Source organism: Pristis pectinata, chromosome 40 (assembly GCF_009764475.1).
Source record: "Pristis pectinata isolate sPriPec2 chromosome 40, sPriPec2.1.pri, whole genome shotgun sequence".
In the NCBI taxonomy this organism is placed as follows: domain Eukaryota; kingdom Metazoa; phylum Chordata; class Chondrichthyes; order Rhinopristiformes; family Pristidae; genus Pristis; species Pristis pectinata.
In genome coordinates this window covers 2,949,092-2,964,502 of record NC_067443.1, presented here as the reverse complement: position 1 = coordinate 2,964,502, position 15,411 = coordinate 2,949,092, and the positions used below count along the sequence as shown (strand labels likewise).

The following is a 15,411-nucleotide window of genomic DNA, read 5'->3' as shown; positions in this document are numbered from 1 at the left end:
TTTGTCAGAACTTATCTTAATGGTTCCTTCACATTCGGGGGAGGGGGGAGAGAGAGAGAGAGTCGTAAATGTTGCTTTAGCCTCCACGGGCTGGTTTTATCCAACAGTGAGATTCCTTGCGCCCACCCAAGAGGGAAACGGGGCTTTGATTATCTATAGAACGCAGTACAGCACAGGAACAGGCCCTTCAGCGCACCGTGTCTGCCCCGAACACAATGCCAAATTAAACTCATTCCTTTCTGCCTGTACGTGATGGCTATCCCTCTGTTCCCTGCATGTTCATGTGTCTCTCTCTCTAACGGGTTCTATTCTGCTGTGTCCTTTGACGACCCTCTACACCATCCACAACTCCACCAATCTTTGTGTTGTCTGCAAACTCACTAAGCCACCCATCTATGTTTTCACCCAAGTCATTTATCTACATCACAAACAACAAGAGGACTTAGCACCGATCCCTGCGGAGCACTCCGACCTCCAGCCAGAGGAGCACCCTTCCACCACTACCCTCTGTCTTCTGTGGGCAAGCCAGTTCTGAATCCAAACGATGCATCAGTCAGCTACCACAAGGAACCTTGTCAAATACCTTACCATCTTCTCTGAAACATGGCACCCTGACTTGTGCAGCACTGAGTGCTGGAATTGGATACTTATGGAGTTTAAGGAGGATAGAAGATGGAAGACCAGCCAGGATCACATTGGAATAGTCAAGTCTGGAGAGACGTGGATAAGAGTTTCAGTAACACAGGCTCTGGGTTTGATCGGCAAACTCAACATTTACAATTGCATTGAGCAGGCAGTGAATTTAGAGCCATTCAACCCAGAAGCAGGCCCTTTGGCCCACTATGTCCCTGCTGACCCTCCAGGTACCCATCTACACTGATCCCATTCCCCAGCATTCGGTCCATGACCTTCTCTGCCTCGGCGGTTCAAGTGCTTGTCCACATACTTCTTAAATGTTGTGAGAGTCTCTGCCTCCACCACCCCAGACTCCAAACACCCTCAGGACGGAAAAGATTCTTCCTCAGATGCCCTCTTGACGCTGTTAGTCATCTTAAACTTAAGCCCTCTTGTGTCAAATAGTAATACAGCACGGAAACAGGCCCCTCGGCCCAACTCATCCATGCTGACTGTGGTGCCCGCCAAACTGGTCCTATTTTCCTGCGTTTGGCCCAAATCCCTGTAAACCCCTCCTATCCACATACTTATCCACATCTTCTAAATGTTGTTATGTATGTGCTATGTTACCAGGAAATGTTTCTCACTATCTACCTGCCTATGCCCCTTGTAATTTTATATACCTTTATTGAATCAATTTCAAGAGATTACTGGATAAACATATGGAAGAATTTAAAATAGAGGGATATGTGGGAGGAAGGGGTGAGAAAGTCTTAGGCGAGGTTTAAAGGTCGGCACAACATTGTGGGCTGAAGGGCCTGTATTGTGCTGCACTGTTATATGTTCTATGAGTCCCCCTCTGCTCCAGGGAAATCAAATGCAGTCTCTCCTCATCACTGAAACACTCCGTCCCAGGCAACATCCTGGTGAATCTCCTCTGCACCCTCTCCAGTGCACTCACATCCTTCTTGCAGTGTGGTGATCAGAACTGCACACAGTGCTCCAGCTGAGGCCTAACCAGTATTTTATAAAGTTGTATCATAACCTCCCTGCTCTTATATTCTACTCCCCGGCTAATGAAAGCAAATATCCCATACACCGCTTTCCTATTTAATAGGCATTGGCTGGTGAATGTAGCCAACTACTAGTTACTGTGGGGCAGTAGATGGATAGCTTGGGGTAACGTAGGAGTTTTGTCACAGGATATTTGATTTAATGAAGCTTGTAGGAAGGAATTCTTCTGTAAATTCTTAGTTTAAAAAAAATTTGCAGGGAAGATTTTGATTGAAAGGAATTTCATAAAATCCACCCAAGTGCCCTGGCTCAAAGTGTGCTTTGGGACGCTGGGTGGAGTGTTCGTCCTCAGGACAGGAGGAAACGACGACCGGGACATGATGCCAAGCGGAGATCGGGTGTTTCCCCTGCAAGGAGGAAGGGAGGGAGAACTCCCTTCAGTCACCTCCATATCCTGACACTTCCTCGCTGCCGTGTATGGAGGTAGCAGTGATGCTCACACTGCAAAGTGACTCCAGTGATTGTGGCTTTAGCTCAGTGCAGAACAAAGCCCACCAGGGAGGAAGGGAAGTGTGGTGTTCCGAACAACTCCCAACTTCCCCTCCACTCTTGCTTCTGCCAAATTTGTGGTTTTGTCTTTTGATTGGTTCTCCTCCCCTAGATGCTCTGACTAGGTGGTGAGTAACAGGCTAGCTTGCCCTTGCAGGGGTAACCTCAGTGAGCTGGGCCTGGAGTCATACACTAGTCAGGGCAGGCACAGTAGTGTAGCGGTTAGCGTAACGCTATTACAGTGCCAGCGACCTGGATTCAATTCCCACTGCTGTCTGTAAGGAGGTTGTACATTTTCCCCGTGTCTGTGTGGGTTTCCTCCGGTTGCTCCGGTTTCCTCCCACCTTCCAAAGATGTAGTTGTGGGCGTGCTATGTTGGCACCAGAAGCGTGGTGACACTTGCGGGCTGCCCCCAGAACACTCTACGCAAAAGATGCATTTCACTGTGTGTTCCGATGCACATGTGACTAATAAAGAAATCTTATCACATCATGTCATACTGGGTCAAGGTAGCAGATTCCTTAGCCGAACTGGATGTCAGTGAGTCAGTACCTGACCCAACTAGTTCATTTTGTCTCTCTAGTCCAGAAGTTTGCCTCCGTATTTAGAGTCATCGAGTTAATCAGCATGGGAACAGGTCCATCCCAGCTCATCCATACCGACCAAGTTGCCTACCTGAGCTCATCCCATTTGGCCCATATCCCTTTAAACCTTTCCTGTCCATGTACCTGTCTAAATGTCTTTTAAATGTTGTAATTGTACCCGCCTCCACCACTTCCTCTGACAGCTCATTCCATATACTGACCACCTTCTGTGTGTGGAAAAAGTTGCCCCTCAGGTCCCCTTTAAATCTTTCCCCTCTCACCTTAAACCCACGCCCTCTAGTTTTAGACTCCCCTCCCCTGGGAAAAAGTCTGTGACCGTCCACCTTATCCACGCCCCTCATGATTTTATAAACCTCCATAAAGTCACCCCTCACCCTCCTTCGCTGCAGGGAAAACAGCCCCAGCCTGTCCAATCTCTCTCTATAACTAAAGCCTTCTGGTCCTGCTAACAAACAAAAAGGTGGAGCAATTTCATTTCTAATTTACCCCTCTTGCTGCTTGCTGCTGTGACCTGTGTGCATGGAAATAATGTGTTTGGTTCCTCACCTTGAGGCAGCTTCTAGGTACCTGTGCCGGTGGGTAGGGCCCAGTCGTGGCACAGCTGATAGAGCTGCTGCCTCGCTGCTCCAGCAACCATGGTTCAGTCCTGACCTCGGGTGCCAACTGAGTGGACTTTTAGATGTCTCCGCACATTCTAGACTCTCCCACTTGGCACGCTGGCCTTCATCAGTGAGAGCATTGAGTATAGAAGTTGGGATGTTATATTGCAGTTGTACAAGACGTTGGTGAGGCTGCATTCAGCGTATTGTGTACAGTTTTGGTCACTCTGCTATAGGAAATATGCCATTAAGCTGGAAAGAGCGCAGAGGAGATTTACGAGGACGTTGCCGGGAGTTATGGGACTGAGTTATGGAGAGAGGTTGGGACTTTTTTCATTGGACCGTAGGAGAATGAGGGGTGATCTTGTAGAGGTGTATAAAATCATGAGGGGCATCGATAGGGTGAATGCACACAGTCTTTTCTCCCCAGGGTTGAGGAATCAAGAACTAGAGGGCATAGGTTTAAAGTGAGAGGGGAGAGATTTAGTGGGAATCTGAGGGGCAACTTGTCCACACAGAGGGTGCTCAAGAGCTGCCAGAGGAAGTGGTTGAGGCGGGCACATTAACAACATTTAAGGGTTACTTGGACAGGTACACGGATAGGTAAGGTTCAGAGGGATATGGGCCAAACGTGGGCAGATGGGACGAGCTGAGATGGGACGAGCTGAGATGGGACCACCTCCTCTGGCAGCACCTTCCAGATACCAGCCGCTCCCTGTGGGGAAAAACTTACCCCTCAGATATCTTTAAAACTCCTTCCTCTCACCGTAAACCTATGCCCTCTTGGTTTTGATACCCCTACCATGGGAATAAGATCATTGGAGTCTTACAGTGTATGGGCTTCCATAACAACCCATGGGACTTTGGGTTGTGTTTACTGGGTAGCACCCCACCTCTGAGCCAGAGGGTTATGGGTTTAAAACTCATTCCAGGCACTAGCGGGCTGACGATGGCTTTCCCAATGCCAGTACGTGAATCGCAAAAAGTTAGCAGGTAGATACAGCAAGTTCCAAAGACGTACGGGTTAGGAAGTTGTGGGCGTGCTATGTTGGCAACGGAAGCGCGGCGACACTTGCGGGCTGCCCCCGGAACACTACGCAAAAAGATGTATTTCACTGTGTGTTTGGATGTACATGTGACTAGTAAAGATATCTTACCTCTTATCTTAGTTAAGGGGGCAATATCGGCCCTTTCTTTGCAAGGGGGTTGGAGTTTAGAAACATCGAAGTATTGTTACAGTGGTACAAGTTGTTGTTGAGACCACACCTGGAGTATTGTGCACTGTTTTGGTCCCGTTATTTAAGATGGGCTATACTAGCATTGAGGTACTCTGGAAGAGGTTCAGCCTGCTCACTCCTGGGATGAGATGGCTGCCCTACCACAAGATATGTTAATGCCCAGGAACCTAAAGCTGCTGACTCTCTCCACCACCGACCCCCCCCCCCCCCCAATGTAGACTGGCGCATGTTCACCCTCCTTCCCTGTCCTGAAGTCAACAATCAGCTCTTCAGTTTTGCTGATGTTGAGCGAGAGGTTGTTGTTGCAACACCACTGAACCAGGTGTCCCATCTCACTCCAGTAGGCTGACTAATCGCCACCTGTGATTTGTCCAACAACCGTGGTGTTGTTGGCGAAATTGAAGATGGTATTGGGGCTGTAACAAGGGGTTAGGGTACTACTGGGGTGGGGGGAGGGGCAGATCCCAGTTCATCTGGATTTTCGAACAGTGATATCCTGGACTATCAGAGTTTTACCGTAATTGTCCCAGATAGCAGCACTGACGTGGTGGTGCTTGCGTGTCAAGCCTGTGTCCTCCTTGGTGTGTCACACAGGGACAGAACTGACTAACTGTCGTTTCAATGTAGTGAGCTCTGCTTATCAGATTACAGGGACTGACTGTTGGGGACTGAGTCACTCTTAGGGATGATTCAGCTGCATTAAGTTTAGCTGCATTATCTTGCCACAGGTTGAGTTAAGCTGCTCGCTGGAGCTTAAACCATTTCGCCTGAAGGAAGTGGATGGTTCAGAACTGTTATCCTTATCTTTGACGTCCACTGTTAGGCTCTGCACTGGCTGTTGGGATCTGGCTGTTTAGTCATGGAGTCATACAGCAGCGAAGCAGGCCCTTCGGCCCATCGTGTCTGTGCCACCCGGTGTACCTATCTTCACTAGTCCCTTTTACCCACATTAGGTCCCTAGCATTGGGCTCCCATATCTGAGAAAGGATTGTGCTGGCCCTGGAGATTCACAAGAGTGATCCTGGGCCTGTAGTTGAGAAGGGGGGGGGGCGGGGTGGGGGGGGAGATCTCATTGAAACCTACTGGACTCTGAAAGGCCTGGATAGAGTGGACATGGAGAGGATGTTTCCATCAGTAGGAGAGCGGAGAGTCCAAGGGCACAACCTCAGAATAAAGGGACGCCCCTTTAGAACTGAGACGAGGAGGAATTTCTTCAGGCAGAGGGCGGTGAATCTGTGGAATCCGTTGCCACAGAGTGCGGTGGGGGCCAAGTCATTGGGTTTATTTAAGGCAGAGGTTGATAGGTCCTTGATTGGTCAGGGGGTTAAGGGTTACGGGGAGAATACAGCATGGATACAAGCCCTTCAGCCCCACCAATAATAAGCATACTCAGAGCGACATAGAGAGAAGGCAGGAGAATGGGGTTGAGAAAACTCGGCCATGATCGAACGGCGGAGCAGGCGATGGGCCGAATGGCCTAATTCTGCTCCTGCGTCTTATGGTCTCGCCTTCTCTGACTTGGTGAATCAAGTACTTGTCCAGATTCTGCTTGTATGGTGTGAGAGTCTCTGCCTCCAACTCCCCCTCAGGCAGCACGTTCCAGATACCAAACCACGATTTCCTTCTATGCCTTGACTATTTAAGTGTCTGTCTGAAAGCCTCTTAAACCTTGTGATTGTAACTGATTCCACCATCTCCTCTGGCACTGTCCCAGATATCAACCACTCTCTGAGTAATAAAAATCTCCCCCCCCCCCACCCCTCAGATCCCCATCAAACCTCCAACCCCTCTCCTTTAACCAATACCCTCTTGTCTCAGGCACCCCCAACGTGGGAGAGAAAGGTTTTTACTATCTACCCTATCTATGCCCCTCGTTATTTTGTACACCTCCATCAGGTCCCCCCTCAGCCCCCCTCCGCTCCAGGGAGAACAGACCCAGCCTCTCCGGTCTCTCCTGGTAACTGACGTGCTCCCATCCAGGCATCGTCCTGGTGAATCTCTTCTGCACCCTGTCCAGGACAATCACATCCTTCTGACAGTGTGGCAACCAGACCAGATCGGTTCTGTGGCCCAGCCGGTTCCTTCCAGTGTTCATAAGAACATAAGAAATAGGAGCAGGAGTTGACCACTCGGCCCGTCGAGCCTGCTCCGCCATTCCATAAGATCGTGGCTGGTCTGGCCATGGACAGATCCACCTACCTGCCTTTTCCCCATAACCCTTAACTCCCCTACAGTGCAAAAATCTACCTAACTGCGTCTTAAATACATTTGATGAGGTAGCTTCGACTGCTTCCCTGGGCAGAGAATTCCACACATTCACCACTCTCTGGGAAAAGCAGTTCCTCCTCATCTCCGTCCTAAATCTATTCCCCTGAATCTTGAGGCTGTATCCCTTAGTCCTGGTCTCTGATGGTGCACAAGAGCCTCCTCCATCTCCCCCTTTCCCAATCTCTCCATCTCCCCCCCCTCCATCTCCCCCCTCTCTCCATCTCCCCCCTCCATCTCCCCCTCTCTTCATCTCCCATCTCCCCCTCTCCACCTCCCCCCCTCCATCCCCCTCTCCCCCCTCTCCATCTCCCCTTCTCTCCCCCCTCCATCTCCCTCCCCCCCCCTCCCTTTCTCCTCCACAAGTTTGTGCAGTTTCCCCTTACAATGCATCCCTTGGCTTTGATGCAAGTGTTGGCACAGGATCCCAGTGAAGGTTTTGTTTTACATCCATCTGCGACAGTAGGCAGACCTCTGTATCACCTTGGCAACGCAGTGGTGCAGGTAGTAGAGATGCTGCCTCACAGCTCCGGAGACCCGGGTTTGATCCCGACCTCCGGTGCTGTCTGTCTGTGTGGAGTTTGCACGTTCTCCCCGTGACCACGTGGGTTTTCCCCGGATGCTCCGGTTCCCTCCCACATCCCAACGACGTGCGGGGGTCGGTGGGTTAACTGCCCCTTGTGCGTGGATGACTGGCAGACTGCTCGATGGGAAAGTGGGGAAAATAAAATTAGTGTAAGTGGTTGCTTAACGACCAGCACAGGTATAACGGGCTGAAGGGCTTGTTTCTGAGCTGTGAAACAATATGACACTCTCCCAGTGTTGCACTGAGAAGTCAGCACAGATGTTTGGCCTTAAGTCTTGAGGGAATGGTTGGAAACCACATCCTGCTGACTGACAGGAGCAGCATGGACAAATCGGGGAGGAATTGTCACTGGTGTGGGTTTAGGAGCTCGAACCCTTGTCTATTCCCACTCCGAGCTGTAACCAAATTCACCACTTCCCAGCTGGCCAGCCAGTGGAAACCAGCACAGAATGTGGCTCAATATGTCACCAATAAACCACGGGAGAGAGTTTAAACCCAACAAACCTTCACTGATAATACAAAACCAGCAGGATTGTGAGTAGGGAGGATAATGGGTGGCACGGCAGTGTAGTGGTCAGCGTGACGCTATACAGCGCCAGTGACCCGAGTTCAATTCCCGCCGCTGTCTGTAAGGAGTTTGTACGTTCTCCCCATGTCTGCGTGGGTTTCCTCCGGGTGCTCCGGTTTCCTCCCACATCCCAAAGATGTACGGGTTAGGAAGTTGCGGGCATGCTATGTTGGCGCCGGAAGCGTGGCGACACTTGCGGGCTCCCCACAGAACACTCTACGCAAAAAGGTGCATTTCACTGTGTGTTTCAATGTACATGTGACTGATAAATAAACATCAAACGTCACACATGTAAAGAGGCTTCTTGGGAAGATAAACGAGTGAGCAGGCTAGAACACGGCAGATGGAAGATAAGAAACATTTTACAGTGAAAGTCTGGCAGTCTGCTATCTGGAAATATGAACATTGCAGGGAATGGAGGGATATGGATCATACGCAGGCAGAAGAGATTTAGCTTAATTTGGGGACACGAGGGAGACGGATGCTGGAAATCTGGAGCAACACTCAAAGTGCTGGAGGAACTCAGCGGGTCAGGCAGCACCTATAGAGGGAAATGAACAGTTGACGTTTCAGGTTGAGATCCTTCAGGGCTGAAAAGAAAGAGAGGAGGAGGCCGGTATGTTGTGGGGGGAAGGAGTGGAGCAAGAGCTGGCTGGTGAGATGGGGGTGATAGTTTAATTTGGAATCATGTTTGGCACAGACATCATGGGCTGAAGGACCTGTTCCTGTGCTGTACCATGTCCTATCTGTCCACCTCCTGAAATATGTTGAGCAACTGGCCTGCGCCTGTTTCCGCAGTGGAGAATTCCAATAGCCTGGAAGTCCCGATAGTCTGTCCTCCAACTCACCAGGTCCTGATTCCCACGCTCCCTCTCACTCACCGGCGGCGCCCAGTTCCCAATTTGTGTTTAAACTCGTCTGGTTGTGTTCACCGTGCTCCCTCAACTCCGTGTTTCCTGACGTTCCCTTGAAACTTGTCCACTTCAGTGTGGGAATGTGTTATTCCACTGTGCAACACCTAAAACAAAGAAAGCTGGAGTATTAATCTGAGAATTCAGGGAATCTGCTAGACCAGTACTGCCATAGTCCGGAGAGTGCTGGATTATCAGAGTTTTACTGTAAAATAGGAAAAGGTTATTCAGCCCTTTGTGTCTGCTCTGCCATTCAGTACAATCCTCAGTATGATATTCCCACTCTCTCCATGCCTCTTGCTGCCTTTAGTATCCAGAAATTTATTTGCAGCTGTATAAAACTTTGGTTAGGCCACACTTGGGGCATTGTGTGCAGTTCTGGTTGCCCCATTACAGGAAGAATGTGGAGGCTTTGGAGAGGGTGCAGAAGAGGTTCACCAGGATGCTGCCTGGATTAGAGGGTTATGTGCTGAAGGAGAGGTTGGACAAACTTGGGTTGTTTCCTCCGGAGCGGTGGAGGCTGAAGGGAGACCTGATACAAGTTTATAGAATTATGAGAGGCACAGATAGAGTACACAGTCAGAATCTTTTTCCCAGGGTTGAAATATCAAGTACTAGAGGACATGCATTTAAGGTGGGGGGGAGTTTTTTTACACAGAGAGTGGTGGGTGCCTGGAATGGGCTGCCAGAGATGGTGGCAGAATCAGATACAATAGTGGTGTTTGTCAGACACATGAAAATAGAGGGAATTGGATCATGTGCAGGCAGAAGAGATTTAGTTTATTTTGGTATTGCGTTCAGCGCAGACATTGTGGGCCGAAGGGCCTGTTCCTGTGTTGTACTGTTCTACGTTCTATCTATCTGTTCTCTGCTCTCTGACTGGTGCCAATCATATCCCAGACTCCAAAAATGTCCCCATAAAAGGCAGAAAATTCCCGCAGAGCAGCAGTGGCAAAATGTGTCACCAGTGCATGCCCTCTGGACAGATGCTCTGTGAGCAAGTATCTCTGCAGATATCGTGGGCTGAAGGGCCTGTTCCTGTTTTGTATCGAAGGCGGAGAACCTGGGTACAGAGGCAGTCCAGCAACTGACCGCCTTCCTCGACGGGCAGTCCAGGAACCGCGGCAGAGACCCAGCGTGCACCCTTGCCCCAGAAGAAATCCACCAGCTTCTTCTGGTCTTAGCAGCAGAAGCAGGGGGCAGGACCAAAGCGACCAACCGGTACCACAACATGGAGGTCCACCAGTCGGTTTGTGACCAGCACTCTGCCCCTGTAGGAAAGCGTTTGGAGCTTTCCGACGTAGAGTTATACAGCTTGGAAACAGGCCCTTCGGCCCAACTCGTCCATGCTGACTGATTTGCCTACTTGAGCTAGTCCCACTTGCCTGTGTTTGGCCCGTATCCCTCTCGGCCTTTTATATAGTGTACCGGTCTGAGTGTATTTTAAACTTTGTAGTTGTACCTGCCTCCACCACTTCCTCTGGCAGCTCGTTCCGTATACTCACCACTGTCTGTGTGGAAAAGGTGCCCCTCAGGTCCCCTTTAAATCTTTCCCCTCTCACCTTAAACCCACGGCCTCTAGTTTTAGAATCCCCTCCCCTGGGGGGAAAGGACTGTGATCATCCACCTTATCCACGCCCCTCATGATTTTATAAACCTCCATAAGGTCACCCTTCAGTCTCCTTTGCTCCAGGGAAAACAGTCCCAGCCTGTCCAGTCTCTCGTTATAACTCAAGCCCTCCAGTAAAATCCTTGTGAATATTTTCTGAACCCTTTCCAGCTTAATGACATCCTTCCTATAGCTGGGCGACCAGAACCGCACACAGGACTCCAAGTGCGGTTTTACTAATGACTTGTACTGACCAATCAGATGGTGGCTTTGGCCTCCAGCTCCCTCGGCAGGGGTCATGTGAACTGGATAGAGGAGGTGTGTGGCGCTCCACATGCACAAGGCATGGATGAGACCGGAGTATTGTGTATGGTTTTGGTCGCCTTGTTATAAGAAAGACGTCATTGTACTGGAAAGAGTGCAGAGATGTATGAGGATGCTGCCAGGATTTGAGGGCCTGAGTTTAAGGAAGAGGTTGGGCAGGCTAGGTCTTTATTCCTTGGAGCGTAGGAGATCGAGGGGTGACCTTATAGAGGTGTATAAACTCATGAGGGGCATAGATAGCGTGAATGCGCTCAGTCTTTTCCCCAGGGAAATGGAACTTAAAACTACAGGGCACAGGTTTAAGGTGAGAGGTGAAAGATTTAAAAGGGACCTAAGGGGCAACTTTTTCACACGGAGGGTGGAACGAGCTGCCAGGGGCAGTGGTTGAGGCAGGTACAATAACAACACCTGGATAAGTACATGGATATGGAAGGTTTAGAGGGATTATGGTCTTAACACGAGCAAATGGAGGCTGCTAGCTAACTTGGTGGGCATGGATGAGTTGGGCCGAAGGGCCTGTTTCCAAGCTGTATATGACTCCATGACTGATCTCGACCCCTCCTTCAGGGAGACTCACCAAGAGTTGGGATACTTCTCCTGACTCCTGGCCACTGATGTTCCACAGATCAACGGGTGGGGTGCATGGCTGGGGGTACCAGTGACCACGAGAATGTGGTCATCAGCATAAGCCTTGAGGGCAACCTACCTGCCCGGCCCACATACAGCCAAACCCAACAACCTCCTAGGACACACACGGAGAGAAGGCGTGGAGTATTCCCTAATGCCCCAGAAGAAGTTCGCCAGGATGCTGCCCGGATTAGAGGGGAGGAACTATAAGGGGAGGTTGGACAAACTTGGGCTGCTTTCTCGGGAGGCTTATAAAACTATGAGAGGCATAGATAGGTTTGCTCATTCCCCTTCCTAACTGCCCCAGGACCCAGACGGAGCACATCCACCCCTCTCACTCGCAATGGTCTGAGAAGGTTCGAAGAAACAGGCAGAGGGGGGAAAAATTTAAACATCCATTAAATATTTAATCCAGACCAACGGGGCTTGGTGTGCAGGCTCCAGCTGCTGGAAATCAGTGCAGGGAACAGACTGCTGTACTTACGGTACATGAGTCAGCATGTAGCTGCTCACTGAGTGCTAGACTGTGACCCCTTGGGACCATTAGTCACTCGGAGATTCGAACGCTGCTGCAATAATTCATTACCGTGCGCGCTGCTTAAAAAGCCCACTTGTCTGTATTCATTCATAAAAAAAACTGCAGGGCCACGGGCAACACAGACAGGCTCTCGTCTATTCTCCTCCTCTTTCTCCCACCCCTCCTCTCCCCACACACACACACCCCCTCCCCCCTCCCCTCCAGTCCTTCACTCGAAGCATGCAGCCTGCGCGTGCGGTAGCTGCTTCGAAGGAGATGACAGAGAAGGAAGCCAGGGCTTAGTTAACGTTGCACCGGTGCTGGACACCCAGACCCTTGCATTGGTTGCAAGTGTGCGCCGGGTAGGGAGGGGGTGGCCTTCTTCTAGTTCAGCAGAGTGTGTCCCGGGCAAGGACGGCGGAGGGGCCACAAGGATCTAACCCCCCCCCCACCCCCCGTGGAAAACACACACCTTCTCCCCTCAAGCACACCCTCTCCCCCCCTCCGAACTCCATTTCCCGAAGGCTGCCTCATCGCCGCTTTGCCAGTGAGATTAAGCTCCCCGACTTGCAGAGGGGGACTTCCCCGGAGTTTTGGGGTCTCCCTTGGAGCCAGCTGCCATGCAGACCTTCGGGCAGGGATCCTGCACTTGACTGAGGCTCTGGAAGCCACTGGGCAGCGAGAGAGGGAGAGGAGAAGGTCTCCCGGCTGTGTGTTGAGAGGGGGCCGGAGGTTATGAAAGAGCCCGCCTGTTCCTCCTGCAGTGAGTACTGTGTCAGCTCTCCAACAGCAATGGACCTGCTTCAGAAAAGCAAGTACAGCCACTTCCGAAATGACTCCATCACCTCCCTGGACGAGGTGGGGGCAGAACTGGCGGCCTCCTCGCCCCTCTCCTCCTCCTCCTCCCCCACCTCTCCCCTCTCCTCCTCCTCCTCCCTCGCCCCCATACTGCCCATCGGCGAACTCTTCGAGCCCGAGGACAGCCCCACCACGCTCTGCTCGTTCTTCCCCAGGATGGCCGGCAACCTCAAGCTCTCCAACCCGGCCAGCCTGCTCCACCTGAGAGGCTTCTCCGGCGGGGCGAAGGAGGACGAGGAGGAGGAGGAGGAGGGCGGAGGCGAGGACCCCAGCGGCGACAGCATCCCCGGCGACCCCAGCATGCCCGAGTCTAGACCTCTGCCTCTTTTCTCTCGCCCCATGCAGGACATGAACAAGCTCGGCTGCGGAGGGAAGAAGACGCGAGTGGAGGGCGGGCAGCTCGGCGGGGACGAGTGGACCCGCCACGGCAGCTTCGTGAACAAGCCGAGCCGCGGCTGGCTGCACCCGGACGAGAAGGTGATGGGCTCGGGGGTGTCGTACCTCGTCAGAGTAAGTGCGTCCCTCCTCCGGCCGTGCAGCGCTGAGCTTCTAGATGGGTGTCGCCGCACACTCCCCACCCTCCCCTCCCCGCTCGCGCTTGGAAGCCGACAACAGGAATGCAGCTCCCCCGCTCGTTCCCTTTAACTAAACACTGTCGAGCCTGTGGGAGCTGAAGCCCTGCCTAAGTAAGCAACCTGCTCCAAGCAAACATTCCTACTGACTGGCGTGCACTGTGTGGCAGAACAGTTGAAATCCTGTTCCCGTCTCCTCTTCGTCACCATCTCTCTCGCTAAGGTTCTGTCTGTCTGACTTGATTTCTCTCATGGTTTCTGACTGTGCCTTTGTGTGTGTGTCTGTGCGTGTCCATAGGATAATGGAGATATTTCTCTGCATCTTCCTCTCTCTCCCCACTCTCTCTGCACCCCTATCTCTTTGTCCATACCCCATTTTCTCTCTCTGTGCCCTCGCTCCTCCCTCTCTCTTTGCCCCCCGCCCCCTCTCTCTCTCTGCCCCCTCTGTCCCCCATCCCCCCTCTCTATGCCCCTCTTTCTCTCTGTCCCCCCTCTCTCTGCCCCTCTCTGTCCCCTCTCTCTCTGCCACCCCTCTCTGCCCCCCTCTCTCTCTGTCCCCCTCTCTCTCTGTCCCCCCTTCTCTCTCTGACCCCCCTTCTCTCTCTGACCCCCCTCTCTCTCTCTCTCTGTCCCCCCTTCTCTCTCTGACCCCCCTCCTCTCTCTGACCCCCCCCTCTCTCTCTCTCTGTCCCCCTCTTCAAACATTGAAAAGAGTTCAGCACAGGAACAAGCCCTTCGGCCCACAATGTTGTGCTCAACTAATTAAACTAGTAATTAAAAGCCTAATGAACTAATCCTTTCTGCCTGCACAATATCCATATCCCTCTTCTCTGCATTCTCTTCTGCCCCTCGCTTTTATTCGCTCTCACTCTCTTTCTCTCTCGCTCTCTTTCTCTCTCACACATATGGTCATTCACTCCTTCTGCTGGTACACTCCCTCTTAGCCCTCACTCTGGTCTCTCCCTCCCCACTGCTCCCTCACCCCTATCTTCTGCAGATCACATCTCGCACTCCCCCTCTTCATTCACTCCCCACCTCTCTTGTCTCAGATAAAAGCAGAAAGCCCTGGAGATACCCAGCAGGTCAGGTAGCATCCACGAAGAGAGAAACAGTTAATGACTTGGGATCATTGGCAGACACCACACTCTCGTTTCTGAGTCAGAAGGTCACGGCTTCCAAAGACTAGAGTCCATAATCCACGTCGGCATTCCCAGGGTGGTTCTGAAAGAGCCCAGTGACCTTGTCCAACGAGAGAGGCCATTTGACCCATTGATGAAGGTGCCTTCTTTCTGGGTGAGGCTCTTAGCCAAGATCTGCACAGCGGTGCGGAAAATGTCCCGTGACCGCTCTTGGAAGAAGAGCATTGGTGAGCTCCTGTCCCGGAATTATCCCTCAGCCAATAGGACAGGTTATTATCAAATCGTGGTTGTTGGAATCTTGTTCTGCCCAACTTGGCATAATTAGACCATGAGCAGAATCAGGCCATTCAGCCCATCTAGATGTTGCACCATTCAATCATGGCTGATTTTTTTTCAACCGCCTTCTCCCCATAATTCTTAATCCCCTTACCAATCAGAACCTACCAATAAATACACCCAATGACTTGGCCTCCACAGGCAATGGATTCCACAGATTCACTGCCCTCTGGCTGAAGAAATTCCTCCTCACCTCAGTTCTAAAGGGATGTCCCTTTATTCTGAGATCCTGGACTCTCCCGCTGATGGGAACATCCCCTCCACGTCCACTCTATCCAGGCCTTTCAGTATCCGGGAGCTTTCAATGGGATTCCCCCCCTCATCCTTCTGAACTCCAGGCCCAGGGACGTCAAACACTCCTCTATCCTCCCCTTTTGTAGGAAATCCGGGCAATGGGTTGAGTTTGGCACGTTTAACCCCCTGACTTGTTGCTCACGCCCAGGACCCTGAGGGCGAGACGGTAATGGGAGATCTCTCCA

The 15,411-nt window shown here is 51.6% G+C and overlaps 1 protein-coding gene across 11 annotated transcripts in view; it reads left to right on the top strand.

Annotated features, from left to right (window-relative positions):
• Positions 1 to 15,411, top strand: part of shc1 (SHC (Src homology 2 domain containing) transforming protein 1) — a 132,934-nt gene that overhangs the window by 71,776 nt on the left and 45,747 nt on the right. For 9 of the 11 annotated variants that reach the window (XM_052045876.1, XM_052045871.1, XM_052045875.1 and 6 more), the window contains one exon: positions 13,231 to 13,395. In XM_052045876.1, coding sequence (XP_051901836.1) covers positions 13,234 to 13,395 — 162 coding nt within the window. In that variant the 5' untranslated portion in view covers positions 13,231 to 13,233. Of the gene's footprint in view, positions 1 to 12,485; positions 12,791 to 12,819; positions 13,396 to 15,411 lie in introns of those variants that run through there. The other 2 variants (XM_052045877.1, XM_052045868.1) reach the window with 2 other exon arrangements.